The sequence below is a fragment of the Scardinius erythrophthalmus genome (genome assembly GCF_964197995.2).
Source record: "Scardinius erythrophthalmus genome assembly, chromosome: 22".
Classification (NCBI taxonomy): domain Eukaryota; kingdom Metazoa; phylum Chordata; class Actinopteri; order Cypriniformes; family Leuciscidae; genus Scardinius; species Scardinius erythrophthalmus.
In genome coordinates, this window is record NC_138242.1 from 22652177 (window position 1) to 22679042 (window position 26866).

Sequence of the window (26866 nt, forward strand, 5' to 3'; positions counted from 1 at the left end):
GCCGGTGGTAAAAGGTATCTCTAAAGTCTGTGTACAGTGCATTAATGGGCATAACCGGGGGAGGAGGGGAGAGATGTCAGGGAGGGCACCATTTAATGACTCCAGAATAATCCCTCTCTCATTAGTGAAGGCTCTGAGGATCCACCAGGGCTTGAACTGGTAGAGCGTGGCATGCCGCTACAGTCTTTATCTTCATATTAAACCATTTGCATAACATTACAGCCGCTGGAGAGACTCCCTTAACAAGGCCAGTTGCTCTTCATTTTAAAAGGGGACAGTGGGTGTCTCAGCAAATCTATTCGGCGGTAAGTGGAACTACTGCCGGTGCAAATGCAGCGGGAGGTGAGAGAGATCAGGACGCAGCATTTGGAAGCATATTTATCATACACTTGCTCATGCATCAGACTCGGTTTGAGGTCCTTCCAAAAAATCCATACACACTAGCTGTACCACCTATCCTGAATTGTCAGGATTTACGGATCGCCTTGCATCCAGTGATTGTGAAATGCTCTGAACGGAATGTGAGGGGGACTGATTTCAAGTCCATCAACATGTAGTTTGTCCAGGGGGGGAGAACATCAAGGCTATATTTCAGAAAATACTCTTGCTCATCTGTTCACCTATCATGGGCCATTTTTGTCACTCTGTTGCCTGTGGAAGAACGTGGCTTACTTTAAGAAAGGCGAGAGAGAGAGATAGGCGTAACAAAATTAAAATCAGTCATTTTTTCCCTGAGGAGCAGATCAATTTCCGCAGACTGGGTTGAGATATTTTCCGGCATTAGTCTTTCTCGACTTGAGCACAGCACCTAAACGGCCTGCCAGCGGGAGTCTCGGCACAGCTGCACGCTTCAGTAGAGAACAGTTACTTCTGCCGCTCTGAGTTTATTTGCGCCTCACCATGAGAATTGCCATAATTTACCCCACCAACACATCACCTCCCCAAAAGATGAGAGAAAGGGAATAGTGTGTGGAATGAAAGAGGCAAATTGATTTGACGTGATATTGTTTTCTGTTTTTTATTACGCCTATTCATTTTCTCAGAAAGAAATGCACAATTGGACCCGTGCCTGAATTCGGTGTCATACTGTGGAACCTTACACACAAACCCTGTTGGCTATGTTTAAATTATGGAAACAACTACAGCATTTGAATAGCTCTGGCCTACTCAAAGTGCAGTGCAGGGTGAAGCACGTACACCATACAGATTTCCTGTATAGACTTGTAACACCATCTTTTTAGGCAATAAGACATTTGAAAATTAGACCCTTCTACCAGAATATCTAAGTGTCTAGTAACATTAAAGGGATAGTTCACCCAAAAATGAAAAATCTTTCATTAATTACTCACCCTCATGTTGTTACAAACCTGTAAGACTTTTGTTCATCTTCGGAACAAATTAATATCCTTGAGATGAAATCTAAAAGCTTTCTGTCCCTCCATTGACAGCTATGCAACTACCACATTCAAAAAGTTCATAAAGAGATCATAAAATGAGCGGTTTAGTTCAGAATTTTCTGAAGAGACATGATCGCTTTAAATCATGAACAGAATGAATTTAGGCTTTTATTCACATATAAACATTCATCAACTCATAGATCAGTTGTGGTAAACGGAAACTCAAGCATGTTCGCTTGACGTGCGAGAACCAATGAGGTTCATTCTCGTGTAACGCAGCACGTTTGAGCTTCTGCAAGAACCAATGAGGTTCAATCTCGTGTTACGCAGCACGTTTGAGCTTCTGCAAGAACCAATGAGGTTCATTCTCGTGTTACGCAGCACGTTTGAGCTTCTGCAAGAACCAATGAGGTTCAATCTCGTGTTACGCAGCACGTTTGAGCTTCTGCAAGAACCAATGAGGTTCAATCTCGTGTAACGCAGCACGTTTGAGCTTCTGCAAGAACCAATGAGGTTCAATCTCGTGTTACGCAGCACGTTTGAGCTTCTGCAAGAACCAATGAGGTTCATTCTCGTGTTACGCAGCACGTTTGAGCTTCCGCAAGGTTTGTTTTTGAGCGTCAAGCAGGTTCTGTTGAACTTGTTTATATGTAAATAAAAGCCTAAATTAAATCTGTTTATCATAAATCGATCGAGTCTCTTCAGAAAATTTGGACTAATCCACTAAATTCATGTATTATGATCTCTTAATGAACGTTCTGAATGTGGTGGTTGCGTAGCTGCCGAAGATGAACGAAAGTCTTACGGGTTTGATGAGGGTGAGTGTGAGTATTTAATGACAGAATTTTCATTTTGGGTAAACTATCCCTTTGTGAACTTCTAGGACGATCAAAGTAACTTTATAACTTTAAATTGTGCTCATCTAAATGGATGGTAAATTACATGAATTGGAATCAGCAGGTTTTCTTGTTTAATACATGTTAATAAAATGAATACACCATTAAACTAGAAATAGATTTGACCAGATGGGGAGGGTTGTGACAACTTTGTTCTTACTGGACACACAAAAATTGCAGCAGCAACAACAACAACAAAAGCCTATATTTACCACAGTGTAAATGTGATCAACCTATTAGCTTCTGATTTGTAGGCTATTTCTATATTTGTTTCCAATTTTATTTGCTGTTTTGAATTGGCCTACATTTATTCGAAATTGTTATAGGCTATTTCCACAAATATGGTTAGCTATTATAAAGGTTAGAGATGCATAGTTAAACTTAAAAAACAACAACAACCCGAACACTGATATAGCCTACTAACAAAATTCTACAACACTACCTGGACTCCCCCATATTGAACAGAAAATAGGCCTACGTGCATTTGTTAAAGGACTGAGAAATGGACTTTACGATCTTGCCTCAACTGACATTTGCTGTACCTATGCCAGGGGTCATTCTTTGAACGATTTGTGAACATTAAACCTCGCCTCTCCTCTTCAACGTTGCCCAAATCTCTGGTTGCGTCACGAGTCGTGTCTGAGTCTAATTAAAACCATATTGAGAAAAACGTAAATACGACCCAAGTTCCTCCCTCGGTCTTCTGCAGGGAGAGAGCGCTGACTCGGTACGAGCGGATTCAAGGGACGGAAGATCTTCTGTGTCATTTGAGGAAAGTTGCAGTTCATTTTGAAAAGTTAAAATATTACTAGAATATCAGTATATAACGCACAATGGCTGGTCTAAAGGTAAGTGCACGTTGGACTATACATTTACATACCAGTATCGTAAGCCTAATCCAGTTTTATTTATCAGCTTTTTCCAGTAATTTAACGTTTTCGTCAAAATACTTTCTTTTTTCAGACATAGTTTTTTATTTTTTTATTTTATTTTTTACAACACACACATGCTAGCCTATATACCAAACGTAAAAACTATGCTTGGTTTTTATGTTTTGCTGGAGACTCACTTCACTGGCACATCCTATGAGTAGGCTATAGTGCTGTCCGAATCTCTCTTTTGAGTCGGATCTTTTCAATGATTCGCTAAAAATGATTCACAAACCCGGTTTTGGCTTTGTTTCCTAACACCATAGCCAGTAGATCGTAGAAACCTAAAGAAAAGCCTAAAAATACTTTTGCGAAATTTCCCGAGCGATTCTCCAGTGGACAACTCATCTGGAGATTCAGTTGAATTTCTGTTTTGTTTAATGTAAATGCAAATATTCAAGTTAGTTAGGCTACTTTATTGTTTTATGAGCTGAATTATTGAACTGATCAACAAACTTAACTGGGACACATGTCATTACAACAAACACCATAATTAATAAAACTTAAACAGTATGGCTTTACTGGAATAAATATATATCGCTCAACTGGTTTTATGAACCGGTTCGTTGAAGCGAATTGCTTAAGAGAACCGATTCGGATGGAATTGATTCAAACATTTCTACATGAGGAGGATTTAGAGGGCGTTCCAACCTGTCCAATCAGATCACTGGAATCTGCAGCTGCCCAGATGAGGTTAATCACTGCTCCACTGTAAAGCTGTAGGCTACATAAAACTTTTTAGGTTTATGAATGCTTTTCATCAGATTATTAGTTTTATAGAACAAAGTCCTAATGTCAAGATGCATTTAGCATAGTCTACCAACAGTGGACTCTTGCTGATCTCAACTGTCTTCTTGTAGACAAGAATGTAAACAACTGACCAATAGAAATATATTTTTTTTACTGGTGTTTTCAGTTGAAATCTTATATAATTATTGTTTATTGTCATATTTTACCCCTCCATATGTTATATTTTCAGTTAGCCTATATTCAATCTTATTTGAGATCTTTAAGAGGTGCTCTGAACACATCTGCAGATGCATCATGACTAAGCACATTTGTTGTCGCTCACTCATAGGATGGAGGAGATACTGGGATGGTTCTACACAGCTTCTTTTGTGTTTTACTATTCTCTTTTATCACCTTTTGCCATCCAGATCATTCTGAAAATAAAATGAACTTAACGTAGTCAAATAACTGTGTTGCAGTACATGAGTGGTTTTGGCAATGAGTTTGCCTCTGAAGACCCTCGCTGTCCAGGATCTCTACCTGAGGGACAGGTAATACATAACCAAAACTTTGATCACCTGCCTGACTTCTAAACATTGCACATCAAATGCTCAGTTTAGATTATTGTCTTAAAGAACAATCCACAAGTGTGTCCATATGGCCTATATGCTGAGCAACTCTCTGGGTCTGCCTTCACTTGCCCACGGTCGACCAATAAGCGAAGGTATAGCCTATGTAGCTTTGAAAAATGTCATGATAGTTTGTAACATAACAGTCCAACCTAAACTCTTAAGATTTGTAAGAACTGAGCATAGCACACTTATGTGTTTATAGCTGGCTGTACCGCATTTTACCCTCTGTGCGCCACAAACCCTTCACTCCGATGAGCTGTGGAGATCTCACGGAGAACTGGAATGAAGTGGAGCCTGACCCCAACCAGCTACGATGGAAGTCGTTTAACATCCCCAAATCTTCAGAGAAAAAAGTGGATTTTATATCGGTAAAAGATTTCATTCTTACACGTGCTACTCATATTTCCTTCATATCTTAATAATCTTCAGTCCCAGCATTAATCGGATATTTTCAGGGTCTACATACTGTCTGTGGAGCTGGAGATTCAAAATCTCGTAATGGAATCGTCATCCACATGTACACCTGTAACACTTCAATGACTGACAGGTCAGTTTGAATTGGATTCAACTCACCATTGATTTTAATGACCTTAAAGGGATAATTCACCCAAAAATGAAAATTCTGTCATAATTACTCACCCTCATGTCGTTCAAACCTGTAAGGGACTTTCGCTCATCTTTGGAACACAAATGAAGATTTTTTTAGATGAAATCTGAGAGCTTTCTATCCCTCCATAGACAGCAACGCAACTTTGATGCTTCAAAAAGTTTATAAAGAGATTGTAAAACTAATCTTGAGAGGTTTAGTCCAAATTTTCTAAAGAGACAAAATCACTTTATATGATGAACCAATGAGGTTCATTCTCGTGTTATGCAGCACGTTTGAGCTTCTGAATTTAATTTTCACCCTTTAATTTTTGGGTAAACTATCCCTTTAATTCTTTATTCATTATGTTTTTTGTAAGATGGAACTTTTTCTTTTCATAGATGTTTCCAAAATGCAGATGGGGATCTCCTTATTGGTCAGTTTGTGGTCTTGTTATCCATTGCCATATTTTTATCTTTCAGGATTAATAGTTTATATAGATGCATTAAAAGTGATTTAGTTGTAATGCCTTTTAATTAACACTGCAATCTGTGTTTCAGTGCCTCAACAAGGTGAAATCCTGATTACTACAGAATTTGGGAAGATGATGGTGGAGCCCAATGAGATTTGTGTCATTCAGGTGCCACTCCAATATCTATATCTAAGATTTCGAAGTCGGTATAACTTTTTAATGTTTTTGAAAGAAGTCTCTTATGCTCACCAAAGCTGCATTTATTTGATCTAAAGTAAGTAAAAAAGGTGATATTGTGAAATATTATTACAGTTTAACATAACTGTTTTGTATTTTAATACACTACCCGTTAAAAGTTTGGAATACTTCCAATTTTGTATGTTTTTGAAAGAAGGCTCTTATTAATTTGATTACCAGTAATAATGTGAAATATTATTACAATTTAAACTGTTTTATAAATATAATTCATTTTTGTGATGCTAAGCTTAATTTTCAGCATCATTACTCCAGTCTTCAGTGTCACATGATCCTTTAGAAATCATTAAGAAACATTTATTATAAATATTAATATTAAAAACAGTTGTGCTGCTTAATATACATGTTACATACAATATTACATTTCTCCAAGATTCATTGATGAATACAAATCTGAAAGGAATAGCATTTATTTTAGATAGAATTTTTTTGTAACAATGACAATAACAACTTCTTTATTGTCACTTTTGATCAAATGCTGAATAAAAGTAATTTCTTTAAAAAATAAAAATCTTACTCAACCCAAACATTTGAACGGTAGAGTGCATTCATCTTTGCATTCAAAATCTTGATGAACAACAAATTATTTGTTTTTGTTTTTTTTTAGCAAGGGATGCGTTTTAGTGTTGATGTGTTTGGAGAGACCAGAGGATACATTCTAGAGGTTTTTGGAGCCCATTTTGAGCTGCCTGACCTGGGTCCTATAGGTGTGTACAACACAATTTCTTATTTAATGTCTCTGAATAATATATTGCTTTCATTGGCTGCTGAGAAAAGTCCATTAATGTGGTTCTACAATGCAGGGGCTAATGGACTGGCTAACCCCAGGGACTTCCAAACGCCTGTGGCTTGGTACGAGGACCGCACTGTAGCTACCGGTTACACCATTGTCAACAAGTACCAGGGAAAGCTCTTTTCATGTCAACAGGTACCATGAAATTACCACGTCATTAGTAATTTCCATTACTCACACTGCTGCATCAATAAAGCACTGAATATTTATGGATTGCACAATCTCTACAATCCATGCTGGATATGTTTTTAATAAGATCAAGATATCAAGCATTAAGCATTCATTTTGCACTGAATTTATTTCCGTGTCCTGTCGAGTGAATAATTGACTTGTTACGGCTGTCAGGAGCAAATTAGAGAAAGAAAAAGTAGCATCACGAAGCAGTATCAACATTGTAACAAAGACAAAAAAAATGCAGTTAGAGCACATCTATACATTGAGCAGACAGGTCCCATTATCTGTACTTGGTTTAAATGGTTTACAGTCTTGAAGGAGAAGGTACTGCCTTATCCTGTTGTTTTGTCCTCCAACTGAGTGCTAAAATTGCTTAAATTAGCTTATTATTTGCTTGACTGGGAAAATATGTTTGTTTTGTGTGTATGAGTTTGTTTCTTCTTCGTTTTAATAGAGTCTGGTAGAGTTATCGCAAGAACTGTTATGCCTGTGAGATTACAAACCTTTGGGTCCCAGAAACCCCAGGGTGCACAGAGAGTGTCTTTGTGTGACTGAATGTAACTGCAAAAACAGTCCTGTTTGTGTTTGTGTGTACAGTTGTGACTGATGTTTTACCTGGATGTGTGTGTGTGTGTGTGTGTGTGTGTGTGTGTGTGTAGGCCTACATGAGGGTGGGTTGAAACAACAGGAGGGCGCATGAGGGTCAGGACAGCAGGCAGTTTTTGCTTTAATGAATTATATTGATTTTGCTAGCAGCATTCAAAACCTGCCTTCTGCAACATTATCAAGCGAAGGGTGTATAAAATTGCGGTTTTTAACGAAGACATTTTTTTCGCCCTGTAACCTACTATTTCAAGTACAAACACAGAGCATCAAAACAAGACGATGCGGTTTAAACGTTTAATTGAGGACATTGATCGTAGGGTCTCAGTGTTTTAAGTTTGATATTAGTATTGATTAAATACTCAAAGCCAACATAAATTAATCATGTGGTTTATTATTACTTGCAGTACCCATGTTTTTGTCATTTTAAATGTGTTATAATAGGACTTTTCGCCATTTAATGTGGTGGCGTGGCACGGAAACTACACACCGTACAAATACAATCTGGAGAACTTCATGGCCATCAACTGTGTGGCGTTTGATCACGCAGTGAGTAATTTACTTTATTTGACGTCTTAAAGGGATATTCACCCAAAAATAAAATATATATTTGGCAACACTCACTCTCATGTTCATCCATACCTGTATAAGTTTATTTCTTCGGTTGAACAAAAAGAAGATATTTTAAAGAATGTTGGAAACCAGATAGCTGACGGTAGCCTCTGACTTCCATAAAAATACTATTAAAGTCAATGGCTACCGTCAACTGCTTGATTACGTTACCAGCATTCTTTAAAATATCTTTGTTTGTGATATAAACACAAACAATAAAATAATAAACTCATAAAGGTTTAGAAAAACCTGAGGGAGCATAAGTGATTACATTTTTAAAATCTAGATGCACTCTCAATCAAATTACCTGACTTTTTTTTCGCAGGATCCCTCGATTTTCACCGTTTTGACAGCCAAGTCCACTCGCCCAGGTGTGGCCATTGCAGATTTTGTGATCTTCCCCCCTCGCTGGGGTGTGGCTGACCGTACCTTTCGGCCTCCCTACTATCATAGTAAGTCTGCGCTGTTGACCACGTACTTGTGTTGAAACCAAGTGAAGTTTTAAGCGGTTGATGAGCGCCCTCTATCTGTGCTAAAAGGGAACTGCATGAGCGAGTTTATGGGATTAATCAAAGGCCACTATGAAGCAAAGGAAGAAGGTTTCCAGCCTGGAGGAGCCAGTCTCCACAGCATAATGACTCCACATGGCCCTGATGTCGACTGTTTTGAGAAGAACAGCACAGCTCTTCTTAAACCAGAGCGAGTTGCTGAGGGCACTATGGTAATGTTTATATGTTTCGTTTTATAATACATCATGTAAAAGGCCAGATCAGGTTTTAAACAATGCTGTATCCAACAGGCATTCATGTTTGAGTCATCCTTCAGCATGGCTGTGACCAAGTGGGGATTGGACACCTGTCACCGTTTGGATAAGAACTACTATAAATGCTGGGAAGCATTAAAGAGTCACTTCAATCCAAACTGGAAACCCAGCAGCAAATAAAACATGGTTAAAACTCGAGAGAATGTCAGTCATCATAATATTTGATTTGCCTGACATGTCAATCAGTGGTTCACAATGGTTTTATCACTACATAAAAGAGGTTTAGTTAACCAGAGATGTCACAATAAAACCTGCTATTGGAATATAACCAATAAAACCAAATGAAATGACAAAAATACAGTGTGATTTCTTATTATTTGTCAATGACAGTGATTAAAACAAGTTTCAACAATAAAGCATTTTATTTAGTATATACTTACAAGTACTATTTATTACAATAAACAGTGAAATCAGAAAATTATTTTAGGTTGACAGCCTATAGGGCCGCTCATAGGTCCCTGCCTTCATCTTGGCCTCCCTTTTGTCCTGGAAAGATAGGAGGAAAAAAAATCATATAAACTTTGTAATTGTCAATAAGCATTCAGGATAAGAAGTGAATTCATACAATGATGTGCATTTCAACTCACCCTGTCCGTCTTGAATACAAAGTATAAGACGAAGAGAGGTAAAACTCCACACAAGCCGCCAATCAGAGATGTTTTAGCAGTTGGTCTGAAGTTGGGATAGACGTTTTTCCCGCGAGCATGTATCCACCTTGTAAGAGCAGGATCCTCCTACGAATAAAAACATGGAACTTTATCACCTGATCTCAAACATGTCAGGTTATTTAACCTTCTGAAAATTTCAATAATGCAGTTGTCAGTATTTTAAGTAATAAGAAAAACAACACACTTAGCATTCTGAATATGATCTTTCAATATAAAAACAAGTGAAACTTGAGGACATAGCCAGCGAGCAGTGAAGGTCACTCACTGAGGGTTCAATATAAAACAATATATGCTTTCTAAAACAGGAATGTGGACTAAATAAATATCTATAATAACATTATAAAATGATACGTTTGTTACAATATGCAACCAAAGCGATTTATACACTCATTGTAACCGTTTTACTCCATGCTAATGTTTGCAGACTGCTCTTTGGTTCGTCTTACAATAAGCTCTTGCCGATGAGGATTGTTTAGCTGCAACAGATACTGCCTCTTCAGTCGTGACCGCAGAGCCGCTCTATCCTCCTCAGCCCGCCGGTACTCAGGTGAAAGATTGAAATATTCGGCTGGGTCTAATGTTTTTGGCCGTGTAGCCAAAGGAGCCTCTTTGTAGGTCGCCATGTCTGCGAACGGCGAACAACACGCCCAGACAAAAAAGGAAAAATCTGATTGGCTGCGCGTCACGTTCGCGAGTCTCGCGGTATTTCAGAATATCTCGCTGGTAAAAAAAAGGTTCTCTACGGTACATTTATATATTATTATAGTTTTTGTTAATGTTTTCAGTTAGATTTTTACATTTTCTGTTTTTATTTTAGTAATTTTATTGTTTTTGTAATCAGCTTCAAAATTTAGTTTGAGTTATTTAGTATTTAAACGAAATGTTGCCTTGGCATCTAGCTTTTTTTTTGGTATAATTTTATCTCACGTATTTTTTTAATGGTTTTAAAATATATTTGACCAATCGAAAAAGGACTCCATACGTGTTAATGCCTGTTTTATTTGTTCAAATTAATAAAGCAAATGAGAATATTACAAGAGTTGCATGACACATTCCATTCTCAGATGTGATCCAGATGTTGGTCCTCCTCTGGACTGTCATCCTGACTGATCCTAGGAGTTTTACAAATATCATGCACAGAGACACGAGCAAAGTGGCTCTCTGCCAGCTCATCTACAGGGAGAAAAGGAGAAGCGTGGATACTCACTTTAACCAGCAGAGGGAGCTGCAATGCAACAAAGAGCAGAATGAGGGCAAACCTAAGAGTCTTACCTTTAACTATGCAGCATTTGCTGGTGCCCAAATTCATCCATTCATTGATATACCTGAGAGACAAGAAAATATATATTTTTAAATGGGATATTAATAAACATAATGTAAAAAGCTATATTTTCACAATTTATAGTTAGCCCACATCTATTTTCCATAAAAATCTAGTGTGATAATCTTAATTACTCATCAAAATTAAGAGCATCGGTCCATGCGAGCAGTTCATCCACTTCCTGCTCTAAAACTGAATCTGGTCCAATTTGTCGGAGTGAATCCATCGTTCTTTGTGTGGATCTGTGCACCAGCAGAGCTGTTTCGCTGTGTTCTGTACGAGCATGCAGGAGACCCTCAGCATACCTGTGCACAGGGTCTGTGCTTATAATTATGCTGTCATTCATATCTTATGTATTTCCATTTTTCTGTAATTATTATCTTAATACCCATTACAAACAAAGTTACTTTAAATACACATACATTTTCCTCATCCATTCAATTTTTCGAATCTTCTTTTTTCTTGCAACATCTTGTCGCCGACGGGTTTTGCTGTGATGGAATTCAATCTTCTTGTCATTGGTATCTTGAGTTATCGGGTCTTCAAACATGGAAATCTTTAATCATAAATGCAATAATAGACATACAATGCTCAGTCATGGAACAACACTTGTATATATATATATCTATTTTACTTTTACATTTAAATGGTACATGAATAAAGATAAAACTTAAAACCAAATGGTTGCATGTACTACTGGTCCAAAGTTTGGAATAATTAAAATTTCATTGTTTTTGAAAGAGGTCTCTTATGCTCACCCAGGCTGCATTTATTTGATCAAACATTGGCTTACAGTAAAAACAGCAATTTTGTGAAATATTATTACAATTTTAAATAACTGTTTTCTATTTAAATATATATTTAAAAATGTCATTTTAAACTGAATTTTCAGCAGTCATTCATTACTCCAGTCATCAGTGTCACACGATTTAATGCTCAATAAATATTTCCGATTATTAATAATGTTGAAAACAGTTTTTGCTTCTTAATATTTTTGTAAAAACTGTAGTAAGTAAGATTTAAAAAGTTTGTATTTTATAAAAATATAAAACATTTAATATATTTTTGTTATACTTTCTTTCTATTCATCAAAAAAAATCCAGGAATAATGTGACACTGAAGACTAAAGTAATATGTATATATACACAGTATATATATATTTATATCTGTTCTTTTTAACCTTCTATTCATTAAAAAATCCTGGTATGTTTCACTACTTTCAAAATGAAAATGAAAGTTTTTTTTGACTATATTTATTACCTTGCCAGACAAAACCCTCCAGCCATTGTTCTCCACCCGCTGGTACCACCCAGAGTGATCATCGTCATCACAGATCGTCCGTCGGCCATTATGGATCTGGCTTGGAGCTGGTTTCTTTTGCTGTGTGTAATCTTTAGGACTGCAGGCACACATGTCCACTATGGGTGCACGAGTGTATACTTTAAAGTAGATGTTTGGAGGATAGGTTGGCTAGGATAGGAAATGTTAGTAAGTTATTTGCAGTTTTTTGTAACTTGACTGTTTACTGTTAAGCTTCCTAAAAATGTAACCATGTTTTTGAGTACAAATAACCTTATGGTGGAAATATGAATAACATCAGCACTCACCCCACCCAGTCTGAATCGGATAAGGGCCCCTGAAGCAGCATCCAGAATATTAGCCTACAACATGCATATGATTTTGAAAAAAGAGAAAAAACATCTGATAACAAACTTGCATTGTACCATAAACTTACCTCCGCAGGGTTAATAAATCGGAGGAGGAGACGTGGATCCCCTTGATTATGGAAGCTCACTAGTTTCTTGAGGTGCTTGAAAACAGCAGTATCCTACACATGACAGGCACAGTATGCACTCATTTTATTTAGGCATTCAATCATATGTAACCATGCTGGAGAAACTGTAACACAAAAGTTGACTGTGATCACTAACAACATGTGTCCTCCATGCTCGCTGGATGATCCTGGCTGCTCGGCTGAAAGCTGTTTCCAGCTGCGGGACAAGAATGACATTAGTCTCTGATGTAGTTTCCCCAGCTGGAGATGTTGGGTGATGCCTAAAGGGGGGAAGAATGATTGACAGTTTTTCTATCACTTCACTCATTTAGAAATTAGTCTGTTTTGCTGTATTAATACCTGTCAATAGTGTTTGTGTGTTCAGTCATTTTCTTGCTCATGCTAGCATAAAAAAAAAAGAGAAAGAAAAAATATTTATTGAAACGTTAACATGGATTTACATTTAAATTAACCAAACTAAAGGAGCACATAATTCTGCTTAGAGAACACATAAATTATGCTATTTAACTGTTCATCTGAGGCTAAAGCTCAGCACCCTGATTAAGCCTTTCCCATGTCAAGGAATGGGAAACTGGTTTATTCAGATAGGATTATGAGGATCTGGATCATTACATGACTCCACACAGATACTCAATTAACCGTTGCTTTTAATAAAACACAAATATTCAGCCCACAAAATACTACTTACTTGATCTCTGGAGTCCTCTTCATCTTCAAGAAGCAGATTATATTTTCAAATATAGCATACTCGAATGAAAAGGTTTAATGGATAGAAGGTGCCTAGGCAATGTAAGTAATTAGGCCTTTAGTGTAAATAACACGATTCTGATGCAACTCCATCATGCGTACATCGAAAAGTAAAGAGTAAAGTAATTTTTTGAGTTTTCACAGACCAGTTGAAGTGAAAAACGTAGAGAGAGCAAAAACTACAACCAAAGAGTAAGCTAAACAATGAGAGAGTTAAAACAAAATGACAAAATACTGCTAGCTGGAAGTGTGACTGCACGCCTCGCCTACAAGAGCCGTTACCAGAGCAACGTGAAAACACGATGCTAGAAAACGAGATTTCTATGACAGTTTGAAGTGTTTTTGAATTATTATTATTATTACGAAAAACTACGCGTGGACTATGTGTTCTTCTATTTAAACCATTGATTTAAACATGAAAATAGTGCAGGAGATTTGGAATCATCTCAGTGACGCGAATTTTAATTAAAAAGATTCGTTCAGTCAGTGGCCGAAAACAAGGTAACGTTAAGTGCCTTATTATGAATGAGTAATTGAATGATTAGTAAAAATTCAAAGTATTAATTCGATCGTGTTTGTAAGTTCATTCTATGAAATGCTCCACTTCCTTCGGTCCGCATTGGACTGATATGCTCGCGCTGTTTCAAATGGCCAAATTAGGTGCATCAATATCACTCACTCATAACCGTTCATTGTGCAATAAAATTTAATCATAAAGTTTTTTTCACCCAAATTTTTTAATTCTGTCATCCTTTACTCAGCCTTTATTTCACCCTTACATAATTTACTCAAGTTGTTCCAAGCCTGTATGAGATCATTTCTTCTGTTGAACACAAAATAAGATATTTTGAAGAATGTTGGTAACCTTGTTGATGGTAGCCATCGACTTCCATAGTATCTTACTTCCTACTCAGCAGTCTGGTTACCATCATTCTTCAAAATATCTTTGTGTTAAACAGACCAGAGAAACTCATTCAGGTTTGGAACAACTTGAGGTTGAATAAATGATGCCAAAAAATTTATATTTGCGTGAACTTTCCCTTTAGGGATGGCAGGTTGTGACATGACACAACAAAGTATGGTAGTTTTAATGAGCTGTAAATAAGACGTTTCTGTTTTATTAGATATTTTTATGTTTACTGACATAAAAAAAAAACTTAGTATAGCCTACTTACTAATCAAGTGTTAAAGATTAGCTTAGCAGTTTAACTGCAGACAAAGTTAGTCATTTACTAACATATTTTATTTTACATAGTTATTTTTTTTTTTTACAAGTGATCAGTATTCCTCTACATAGCAAAGCAATAATAACTAATGTAGTCAATATATTACATTTTCATAAATATCACAATATTGTTATTAATGATGACATTCAAAAAACAATCTTACAAAAAAGGAACATACATGTATTGTTATACAGCCTTTAGTAGTACGGTGTTGTGATAAGTGCTGCAATTGTCTGGAAGTCCCTAAGGCTCTCTAGGGGAGAATTTATTCCCCAACCCCCTGCATAATAAATTACAATAAATGATCCATTAAGATTCCACTGCCAAAGCCAAGGATCCACACAAACAGATATAATTACATTATACAGGAAAAGTTGTTTTAGTGGTCTTTTGCAAAGTTTGTGAGAGGTCACTTTAAATCTAAAATTAATACGTTGTGGATTTCGCATATGCCAGAGTCCACCACTGTTTTTCAATAACATTTAATTTTAACAATAACATTATATGTAACGTCATGATTCTGCACAGAGTTAGTCATAACTGAGGTGGAATCATGATGGAACCCCAATGTTGTAGGGGCGACTATTTTTCCATTCTGTTTTCTGACTCTTTTAATGAGGCCATATGAGTTAAAAAAACATTCAAACACATTAAACAGTTGTGGTTCAGCTACTAAGTTGACAGCAACTGACTATAGACTGTCTATCGGTAAAATTATATATTGTGACTGACAAGCTGTGCTTTTACAGTGAATGAAACAGGAGGCAGCCCTCAACAAAAGGAATGATGTAAGAACTCACCATTTCAGAGCCTCAAGATCCAGAAAATATCTAAAAAATTATTGGAACAACAATGCATTGTTCTGTACTGTAAATACATTCATAGTTAGATCAAACACGGTTATCCTCAAGCACTATATATAAAAAAGCCCATAGTATTTACTGTATAAAATTTTTTTCTGATAAATGACATGTTCTTATAATTCTGACATGATTATAATTCCTTCTGTTAACATATGTCCTGATTCCTAATTGTTTTTACAATTTAGATCTGTTGGTTTAACATTGCTTCAGCTTTTCCATGCACAAGAGGAAAAAAAAAATCAATGTCCAGTACATGTAAACACATCTACAACATGGAATTGAACAACATATAATTTCCTCCTCTAAAGTTCAGTTTCTACCTCATCATCACCACTGTTAACATAGTATTCATCATCGGTTGTGGTGTCAGAACCAGACTCCTCAAAAACAGGAAAGCTGGTTGCGTAGCTCCTAGATGGCAGGATACCTCGAGAAGGAGACAGATTTTCTGGAGTTGTACTCATGAGGGAAGACATAGCAGGAGACTGGGATATCCGGCGAGGTGAAGAGGACAAAGGTGGTGATGGAGGGGGGGTTGGGTCAAAATCATCATGATCAAGATGATCATCTGTATATCCAGGTAGAGACTGTTTACCACTGACAGATCTGGGCTCATAGCTTGGGGAATAGCTACTCATTGGAGAGTCAACTATTGTATAATTCTCCTTCGGCACAAAGTCATCCAAACTTGAGAGGTCGCTAATGCTGCTTGTTGATATTCGTCCAGGGCCTGATGGGCGGCTTGAAAATACACTGCTGACTGAGAAAGATCGTCCATTGTGCAGACCATACTTTAAGTCTGCACACGACAAGGACAATCGAGACCTCACAAGGTTTTGTTGCTCTGAACTCTTGGCGGAGCTCAGTGGAGAGAAGTCATCAGACTTACAAAGTGAATTTGTTTTTTTGCTCACTGGACTATAAAACACATTGTCATTCTGAATGTCTTCTGAATCAAAATCAAACAAATAAACGGGTGATTGGGGACTGACGGAGGATTTTCTGTAATGTGGCAAGGTGGCCGAACGGTTCATACCTTGGGCCTTTAGCCTGTTCGGATTAAAGCTCCTGCTGTAAGAGTGGTTTCCATTTTCATCGCTATGCCTCTTTTGCTGATCAACATTTAATTTATTCTCAGATGATGTTAAGGGTGACAAGGACCCAAAAGTGGCAAAATATGGTTTATCAGTGCTCAAAGATGAGTCGGGGGCCTCCCATGTGCACCCAGAATTACTTTGTTCAGTTGTAGACCTGTTTTGCCAATTCATATTTAATGTATTCTCATATTTCTTTAATGTTAGTGGTGACAAGGAACCCAAAGAGTCTTTATTGGTTGTTAAAGAAGAGTTAGAGGGCCCCCGTTGGCTTCCAGAATATGTTTTCTCCTCTGTCTTGGATTTTTCAAAAGTCTCAGTGTCTGAGTGTTGCTGGGTGGGGGGCTTGTTCTTTTTCGTGATTGTGTCAAGTGGACCGTCTGATCGTTTGACACCAAATGTCAGTTTTAAGCGATTTAATATCTGGTCTATCCTGCTGCTTGTTTTAAACACTGGCGAATGTCTTTTGGTTTTTAAATACTGGGGACTAACAACCTCTTTGTCTGGCAAAGACGCAGAAGAGAAGGCATTTTCTTTCTTAACTCGTGAAGCAAAGAGGCCTTTCTTTGAATTGGGACTCTGCATTTCCTGCAATCTCTCATGCATATGCACAGCTGTAGTCTCTTTCTCAGCTGTAAGTGGAGTCTCACTTTTTACTGTGAGCTTATTCAGTAATAAATACTTTTCTTTCTCTCTCAGTCTTTGCTTGGGGTAAGCAGTACCCTTATCAAGATGAAGTGCCATCAAGCCATGTTCCTGATGAGGGAAGTTGTTTGAGCCTGTGTCAGACTGCCTTGGGTGTAGGCTTATATTTGCGCTTTGGCTTTCCATGACAAAACTTGTATCTGGTGCAGGTTGTGAGAGGCATGGCTGGGCAGGTCTGTGATTATCTAGGGTGCTTGTATAAGCTTGAACTGCTGTCCTCTGTTCTCTGATAGGAGAAGATAACTGTTCCTTTGGTCTCGTTGTTATCCTTGTGTATGTGGATAGTGAAGAGCTTGGGTCACCTTTTATAAGGTCAGCGTGAGTGGTTACAATATCATAAGATGTAGATCTGGTATGTGTTTTAGACGCAGGTGGAGAGGACAGTCCTTGTAAAGTGTTGTTGAGTGCAGGTCTTGAGGAGATGAGGCTAGAATATGGAGAAGTGCTGAGACGAGGTGTAGATCCTCTTCCAAAATCAGGAGGCAGAGATTGAGCTGGGGCTATATGAGAGCTGGAGCCATACGAGCCTTGTAATGCAAATGGGTTGTCAAACGAAAATCTTGAAGGAAATGTATTCTGGTCACCCTGCAGTGTTACGCCTCCATCTAGCATAGGAGGCAAAGTTTCAGCTCTCTGTAAGGGAGGAGTAGGGGTGGAAGACAAAGGGGTGAATACAGCCGGGCTGGACTCTCGAAGGTATGAATAGATGCTTGGTACTCTGACACTTCTGAGAGGTCTGCTTGGAGAAAGAGGGCTCGAAAGATCCATTGAGCTTTGACTTGACTGAGAATGTTTCTTAGAGTCCAGATATATCTGTCCCACAGTTGTTGGGCTTTTAGAATTGTTGGCTGTTATATTTTGTGTGTTTTGTGATTTTAAATTTAGAACATTAAAGCCAGATTGTTGAACATTCAAATTGGTTGAATCTTTGGGAGAAATTGTGGTGTGTGGAGTTATTTTTTGTTTGGTAATATTGGAGTTTTGCAGGTTGATGTTGTTAACAGTATTTTGTTCCACTGGATCAATGTCCTCTGTACTTGAATATTCCCTCAAAAGAACTAAATAAGAACTCTGTTGAGCTTTGAGAACCCCAATTTGTCCTGTTCGGGTCGTGAATTGTGGGAAATGTTCCTCCTCTGCTCTGGTAACGGAAGTTTCTAGTCTCCTTGAGATTTCTGTCTCTGGTTTGTTTTGAAACAGTGGTGTCCTTAACGGCACTCTACTCTTATTTCTAGGTGAGAAAGGGAATTGACTGACTGGTATTTCCTCTGTTCTTGTAGGAGTGTCTGGGTATTTGCCGGTTTGGTCCTCAGTGGTTACAGAATGGGCAAACGTAGGCCATGTAAGGGTTCTGACAGACCTAGTTATTGGAGTCTGCGTTTGTGTGGGCTCATCACTGGAGCTTCTTAAATGTTTCCTCCTTAAGGAGAGAAGTAGGCTGCTTGTTGTTGGCTTGGAGCTCAATGATTTGAAATGCCCTTGTTCATCTCCAGTTTTGGATATTCTGTACCCTGAATGGGCTGAATTTGGTGCCTGACAAGTGTCCAGAGGTGTGGAAAAATGATATAATTCTGCATTGTTGTACATCGTGCCCACAGAGGATGATTTTAAAATGGGTCTCTTTGGCTGTACTGTGGTTGTGACATTCGGGGAATTGTTCTCTTTTTGCCAGTCAGGAGAGTTAAAGCTGGTTCCAGCAGTTAACTGTATTTCATTGTCATTGGCCAACATTTGTTCAGATGGTTGCCTTTGGGAAGGTAAAAAAAGTTGTTGCTGCCAATCCTGGCGAAATAAGCTAGATGGGTTGATATTCTGTCCACAATCTTGGGGTACGTACTCTACTTCATTGCTGCCTTGCTTGGGTCTTCGAGGACGACTACTCCAAGGTGGAGCAAGAACTGAGGCCAGGGCAGACGTCAACATAGCTGATGAAGGATTGTGAAGCCTAGGTTCTGGATCAGGAGTATTTTCAGAATCAAGTGCAGTAAAAGAGGCTAATGACAAGACCTGGTTTAGCACTTCTGCATGGCATGCAAAAAATTGGGAATCAGTGCTTGCTTTTAGTCCACTGTCCACGCCAATGGAGGTCAGATTACTGTGGTACTGTGGAGTTGTTTGGGCATTCTCTCTACAGTCGTTGGCTCCAAAATTCTTGTTGAATTCTCTTTGTTCCTCACAAACAGGTTGAGTAGAATGTCTTTGGGAGTCGTGGATTATTTGAGTTTGCTCATGAACGCCTGTGTTGTGTTGTATTCCTTTATTTTGTCTCTGCTTAGGTGTGTTATGTACATGTTGATGCAGAGTGTTAAAGTGGTCTTCATCAAAGGTTGCTTTTGGCCAATCCTCATCCTTAAATAATTCACCAGTTGATTTGCCACATTGCTCTTTTGGTGAAAACACGTCCCTTAGCTGTCAGAACAAGCAATAAAGGTTTTGATTAGTGCCAAAATTAGAACAAAACACAGGCACTAATTCAAGCACAGTAGCATTTGCACTTTTTACACAACTAAATTGCATTTTAGACTTCCTTGGGTAAATTATAAGAAATACTTCTCACATACATTTGAACTATTTGAACAAATTGCCACTCCCATTCCATAACTCTTTAAACAGACAGATCAACTTCACAGTTAAGCTTTACATTCCACTGAAAAATACTCTGGATGACAAAACTGCAAACATGACCTGGCCCAGTAGAGCAGAAATATATTCAAAGGGCAGTACAAAAAAAGTTTGTACTTTTTTAAGCAAGATATGATTGAGTAGCAAGGCATAGATAAAATATTCACTTACTAAAAATATAATTCTCATATATCTGCATCTTAGTTTGGATGCTTACCTCTGTTTTGTGTTGATTAGCTGTGTTCTTTACCACTTCAAGTGTGCTGTAACTGTCAAATTGTGAAAATATGTTTTAATTAGCATATGATTTTAGCAAACATTGAAAAGGTAGGTAGATTGAAACATACCTCCATGTTACATTTAATTATTTTTTTAATTACAGCAATTCACAGAGGATAAGTTCCATCAGGCAGATACACAAAGATGAAAAACTACGACGAAAACAAATCAATTGTCCAACTGAATGTATTACACGTTATTCTTACTCCCTAAAAACTTTTTCTACTTCAATGTCTTTCATATATTCATCAACACAATGCAGGGAAACAAGATCAACAACATTCCATCCTTTCTCTCACTTTAAGCATTATAGGGGTAAACAATTCATTGGCCTGACATGAAGGGAGGGGTCCATGGTTAAACTGTTTTATAATTAGCACAGAGTGTCTCACACACATAAATCAGACACAAAAAAACCCTGTTTAAAAGAAGAGAGAGCAGTGATGTCATACTTATATACTGTATGACTATGTATACAGATAAATAATATACTGTAATACTGCACAATAAATGTCAATTTACTGTTTCCAAGATAAAGGTGTAAACACTTTATTTGAACACACCTAGATACGGTACAGCCAAACAGTAAACGTTTGGCGATACACTTTCATGCTATCATTCATGGTCATTAAATCATGACTTATTGCTATATAAGGACTATTACTGCCAGTCATAGGTTGAAAGGGCGTTTGCTGTTCTGGCTAGAAAACCGCCAAATGACATAGAATCCAAAGTGCTATGGCATAATTTACATGACAGAAGATATTATTATATGCAGTAAGAGTGTATTCAGTGGAATCAAATTTCATAAAACATTTTCTAATAGGGAGACTAACAGTTTTGGAGTGAATGCAATGCAGTGAAGTTTAGCATTAAATGAACTTGCATTTTAGCAGCTGCTCAAATCCAGTGTTCCCACAATATTAAACGATACATGTATATTGAATAGAACAATAAATACGTTCATGTTATGGCTGATAACTGATATATGACTGCTTAAAATGCAATACAATTTAGTCTAGAAATATTGAAAATAAAACACTAAAATCAATTGAATTGCTAAAAGATTACATTGAACAGTGTTATTAAATGATCTAATATATAATACTGATATGACACTGATATTGCACATCTCTTTTTAATGCATGTGAACGACCCAACAGCTATGTAAAAAAAAAAATCATTTTTTTTTTTTTTAATAAAGAAATAATAAATAAAAAGTCACACTCACAGATTAGTCGTGGCTTGCAACGTTTTTTCCTCTGCTGTGTCTTTTTTGCATCTTCTGCTGGGAAGTCTGATAGAGATTGTGGAAGTGAATCTGTCAGATTCTGTCGGTTCCTCAGATGTCCTACCGGAGTCTTTCTTAGATCTGAGCAGTATTGTCTGCTTGATCTGCAAATCTGATCCCCAAATGAAGAGAAGCATTACAAATAACACCATGATTATAATAGCACATGTATAATCTTGGAATATAAACTCACTTTTGCTGCTTTTCTGAAGGCCTGCTAATGGCAATGCTGGTGAAGATGCAGTAGTTCTTGTTTCTAAATCCTTCTTGTTGTGGATGTGTTGAGCTGATGGTCCAGGATGTAACTTCTCTTGTTCACTTTTATTCTGAAAACTAATCAAGCTTTGGAATTATAATACTGCTACAACATAACCTACAGAGAGCTGGAGACTGCTTCTCTTAGCAGACACAAGAAATCCACGTCTGCAACGACAACTACTAAGTGAAAACATTTCAAGGTTCACTCCCTTCAGAAAAAGTCTTCATCTTCACAGGAACACCCACAGATATTTTCTTAGTATATCCACACATGACGCAGTGAAATTTCATGATTTGTTTTGTGCAAACTCCTCTACATGTGCAAAGAAAATGACTAGTTGGCTAGTTTAAAAAAAAAAGAAAGATAATTAGACAATATGGGTGTAACAAATTGCATAAGAGCTAAAGTATTACCATAAACATGGTGAGACATGTTCAGCAAAAGATTAATACTAGTAGAAACTCATTAAATGTTATGGAGGCATGTTTGAAATCATCTGAAACAATTAAACTGAGAGGAAGTCAAGCAAACATGTTGGTAAAGATTTTTCACTCTTAAATCCTTGATTATTTAATTAGGCATTTCTGATGTGTGCAGGCAACAGCAGCTAATATATAACCTTGGGTGGTGCCAGACAAGAGATCAATGCCCAATCCATTGGCATCTTGTTATAATTTTTTGATTGTAAGAGCATTAGTTAGGCCTACTGAGGTAAAACTATGACGGCTATCTAATATTTACGCAGGCTCTTCTACCTGAACTTCAACCTGTCCTCTTAAAAGACTTCCGTAATGCTATTTGTGGAGGATGATAAGAGTCAGTTTAAGAGAGAGAGAGAAAAGTAGGAAAAGTAGTATTTGTGTGAGAGAAACAGAAAAAGAACGTATCCTCACAGCTTAAATAAAAACGTTGTAGCCTACCGTGATTTGTCAGTGTGTGTGTAAAATCTCTCCTGATCTGACTCTGAGAGAACGCAAGTCACGCTGGCTTTCACTCCTCTTTGACAACTTGACTGCTGCAAATTCAGATCATGTGTTGACATTATAGGCTGTTTGTATCTGGCTCGTCTTGTTTGGTTACCTCCCTTTATGCCCTTCGGGCATCAGCTGTACCCTTCAGTGCCCTCAGTGGCGGCACGGTTGTACATTCCAACGGAGAAAAGCGAGAGAGTTGAGGTAACGTTAGACCAATCATACTGACAACCGTATGAACACAACAGACGCCGCCCGTCAAATGTTTCTTTCCCGCCGAGGCATGTGTTATCGAGAGCAGAGCTGCGGAAGTGCGGCAGTGAGCATGTGTTTTAGCAAACAAACTCCGTACTTTGAATTGTCAACTTTATTACGGGACCTATGAAGACAGTGATAAGCATCGACAACTTGACATAACGTTGGAAATTGATTTAGTATTTTCCTGAATCGTGCGAACTTGGATTTGGATTTTGGACTAGTTCTAGCTAAGCGACAAGAGGTTTTGTTTCAAAACTACTTAAATAAATAAAAAAAATATATACAACTTTTTATCTAAGATGGCAGATAAGCACCATAGAATAAACAAGCGATAGCTGAACAATATTACGAATGTTTTTCCATCACTGTCCGATAGGTGGAGTCTAAACAATGGTGCATGTCATTTCCGCGAATCGATTCTTTATAACAGTCCGTTTTAAAGAACCGGTTAAAATGATTCAGTGATTCATTTACGTCATAACAGTATAGCGCAAGTACGTGGTCACTGCTGGCATTCGTTGCATACATGCTTTCAAACGTTTTAATAAATTAATGTGGACACATATACTAGTTAAATAGAACATACATTTAGCTTTAATTTGTATTTAGTTAGCCAAAACAATAGCCTATTTAATTTTCAGCACTGAACACACTATTAATTTTGTAATTTTATACTGCAATTTTATTAGTCTAACATTTCTGTTAGGATGATAAAGCAACTTACTTTTCGCCCCAGTCAAATCATAAATTCAGTCCAAATGCTCTTAAGGCTGTCTGCTTATCTACTAAAATGCTTAATATGCTGCGTAGCCTAATCTTTGGTTCTCGGTTTATCTTTGAACTTCAGTTCAATGAGTCAGTGAGATGTTGACTCGCGAACGGCTCGGACTGATTCGTGGACCCACTCGCTAAGGCCGTTTTTGAGAACTGATTCAGGGAAAATATCCGACTGAGAAATATTCGCGCATAACAGTGATGTTAACAAATGTGTTTGCAACTGGGATCCTACCTCTTATTGAACATTGTGAGAGGAAAATAATACCTATATGCTCATGACCAAGGCTACTCTCAGCATTAATAAGACTGAACATTTCTGTAAACAAAATAAATGTTCATTTCCCTTAATCACTTTGTCAAAGTGCAGCTGAGGTTTACTGTGAGGCAAAATAAGTGGTAAATAAAATGGAAAGGAAAATCAATCTTAGTTAAGATTTTTTTTTTTTGGTCCGTAATCAAGAATGATTGTTGGTCAGGCATTCTGCCTCTTCAGCAAAGATTGATAGGCCAAGTGCAGTGTTCCTAATTATTTTTTTGTAGAAATACTAGAGGTCATCAATTAGACTCATTAGCCACTGGCTAAAGGCAAGAAGCCGGATTGCAGTGTTGCATTGCTTAAGGGTGTGCTATGCAGATACACATACACAATATTGACATGGACGTATATTTCCAGACAAAGGCAAAATAATCAGCCACCGCGATTATAAATCTTGTCATGCAGTGATGCTTATCTCGATCCATTATAGAAATGCAATTTAATTCTGTAATAAAATCTAAACAGTTTTAATTAACTCTGCTGATTAAAACAGAAACCAATATGTGCATAAGGGCATAACTTGTATGACAAATTCATCTTTAGCCTAATGTCTTTCAGGCTTTTGGCACAAGCTCAGTTTGATCATGGTGCTGGTTGTAGTCGTCCGTTAGCTGAAGGGAGTTACATATTTCATGGATGGCTTGTCATCTGCTGTATAAATCATCTGCCAGTGCTGGAAAATGCATTATCTCCTGGAGAGATTATGACAAGGCCAATTCATAACTGTGAATTGATTTTCTTAAACGCTGGCTGGAATATGGCAGTGTATTCAGAGCATGTATTGTGGTGGTTAGCATAATTGAGGGTTTATATGTTCCTGAAATAGCAATCACAAATATAATCAGCAAATCAGACAGACCTCAGTATACTGAATAGAACACATTTTGCTCCAGGTAATCAGTCACTCAGTGATTAACAAAATGGGTTCACACAATATCAATAAAAAGGCGTATCTGTGATATGCATTTTGTTTATACTATTAGAGGAGGTGAATGAGGAGTATATATATGATCTGAGCATAAATATCCTTCATCATGGCAACAGAAAAAATATTCTTAAACCAAATAAAAATGTAGGTTAAATAGGAATATCACATTACTTCAAAAATGCTCAGATTAAGATATATTTTGCCAGGCATTGCCACGACTAATTAAAGCATGGTCCATAAAGGGCATAAATTAGATGCTACAGTACAGTAATTAAAGTTGCCTTATCTGCAGCTAAACTGCAACTGTTAATGCAATTCCCCTGCGGCCTCAGCTACAGTTGACCAAAGCCTGTCTTTAAGATGTCTTGAGCTCATTAAGCACCGAGAACATTTTTATTAATTGACAAGACAATAGTTTAATTAAAAACCCAGAACCCTGTCATTCTGCCAGGCTGACAGGACTTTTGAGCGGGATGCTTGCGACTGGTGACTCAGAGGTTAACTGTGGCAGCAGCCTGACAGCCGTATTGACTTCTGGGTAATTATACTTAAGTGGTGACTAGAGGAGGCAAATGGCAGTAACAGATTATCTGTTTTGAGGGGATGCATTCTTAGAATCAATAAGAGTCCATTTGTGGAAATAGGGCAATTTAGAGGAAAATACACCCCTGTTCTTGGTCCTATAACAGAAGTCATTCGCCCATGCTAGGTCTTTAATTTTATCTCAAATCTCTCATAGTTAAATTAGGAAATAAAACAGAGGAAATACAACCTCTCTGAAGCAGTTTTACCTTTCTGCATCTGTTATTAAAAATGAGGATGAGAAATCATTTTAACATGAACACACTACCATTCAAAAGTTTGGGGTCAGTAAGATTTTTTGGTTACACTTTATTTTAAGGTATCTGAGTACAGAGTAATAATAATTAACTACATGTACTTACTATAGGGTTATAGGATAGGTTTTGGTTTTGGGTTAGTCACATGTATTTATGCACAATTATGGTTGCACTTTATTTTTCAGTATGTGCACTTACATGTACTTACAGTGTACTTACCTTATATTAACCAGTACTTTCTTAGGTAACTATACATGGGTTAAGGTTAGGTTTAGGGGGTTCAGGGTTAGTACCTTACCCAGTTATTGAAATAACTATAAATAGTACATACTGTAGTATGTACATGGGGAACAGGACTGTAAAATAAAGTGCTACCATAGTTATTACTATAGTAACTATGTAACATGTAATAAGGACACTGTAAAATAAAGTGTGTATACCGATTTAAAAAAAAAAGAATAAATTCAGCAAGGACACAATAAATTGATTAAAAGTGACAGCAAAGATAGAAAAGATTTCTATTTCAAATAAATGCTGTTCTTTTGTACTTTCTATTTTATAAAAAAGAATCCTAAAAAAAAATATTTTTGTGATATTAACAAGAAATGTTTTTTGAGCACAAAATCAGCATATTATAATGATGGATCATGTGACACTGAATACTGGAGTAATGATGCTGAAAGTTCAGCTTTGCCATCACAGGAATAAATTACATTTTCAAATATAATAGAAAACAGTCATTTTAAATATAAATAATATTTCACAACATTACTGATTTTACTGTACATGTATTTTTAATCAAATAAATTCAGCCGTTGTGAGCATAAAATACTTATTTCAAAAACATTTAAAAAATCTTACCGACCCCAAACCTTTGAACATTTTTCTATTTGCATGTTTTCTGTCTACAGACATGCTGCCCCTCCGGCTCATCCAGTAATTACTGATTACATTAATTCTGGTACGAGCATCCAGTCACCAGCTGATGTCAGCCCACAGAGCCAAT

General features: G+C 37.2%; 4 protein-coding genes across 4 annotated transcripts; 1 reads left to right on the plus strand and 3 right to left on the minus strand.

Annotated features, from left to right (window-relative positions):
- The first annotated feature begins 2889 nt into the window (after positions 1-2889).
- hgd (homogentisate 1,2-dioxygenase) lies at positions 2890-9192 on the plus strand. The gene is made up of 13 exons (XM_081353261.1): positions 2890-3141; positions 4431-4502; positions 4587-4675; positions 4786-4951; positions 5039-5130; positions 5571-5605; positions 5730-5809; positions 6504-6603; positions 6700-6824; positions 7911-8015; positions 8404-8530; positions 8618-8799; positions 8878-9192. Exons 1-13 carry the CDS (start codon positions 3127-3129, stop codon positions 9019-9021), a joined length of 1332 nt encoding a protein of 443 aa, XP_081209387.1. The 5' UTR covers positions 2890-3126; the 3' UTR covers positions 9022-9192.
- A 48-nt stretch (positions 9193-9240) lies between these two features.
- ndufb4 (NADH:ubiquinone oxidoreductase subunit B4) lies at positions 9241-10231 on the minus strand. Its single transcript, XM_081353262.1, has 3 exons — positions 10016-10231; positions 9489-9635; positions 9241-9387 (listed from the first exon to the last, which is right to left on the minus strand). Exons 1-3 carry the CDS (start codon positions 10190-10192, stop codon positions 9325-9327), a joined length of 387 nt encoding a protein of 128 aa, XP_081209388.1. The 5' UTR covers positions 10193-10231; the 3' UTR covers positions 9241-9324.
- Positions 10232-10549: 318 nt separating this feature from the next.
- cUnh11orf65 (chromosome Un C11orf65 homolog) lies at positions 10550-13720 on the minus strand. Its single transcript, XM_081353263.1, has 10 exons — positions 13374-13720; positions 13025-13066; positions 12822-12945; positions 12626-12718; positions 12498-12551; positions 12151-12360; positions 11313-11446; positions 11025-11195; positions 10842-10894; positions 10550-10742 (listed from the first exon to the last, which is right to left on the minus strand). The coding sequence occupies exons 1-10, from the start codon at positions 13394-13396 to the stop codon at positions 10630-10632; spliced, it is 1017 nt and encodes a 338-aa protein (XP_081209389.1). The 5' UTR covers positions 13397-13720; the 3' UTR covers positions 10550-10629.
- An 807-nt stretch (positions 13721-14527) lies between these two features.
- On the minus strand, positions 14528-22912 carry LOC308682790 (uncharacterized protein). The gene is made up of 5 exons (XM_081352725.1): positions 22692-22912; positions 21706-21845; positions 21453-21624; positions 20160-20211; positions 14528-19729 (listed from the first exon to the last, which is right to left on the minus strand). Exons 1-5 carry the CDS (start codon positions 22811-22813, stop codon positions 15824-15826), a joined length of 4392 nt encoding a protein of 1463 aa, XP_081208851.1. The 5' UTR covers positions 22814-22912; the 3' UTR covers positions 14528-15823.
- Between the last annotated feature and the right edge of the window lie 3954 nt (positions 22913-26866).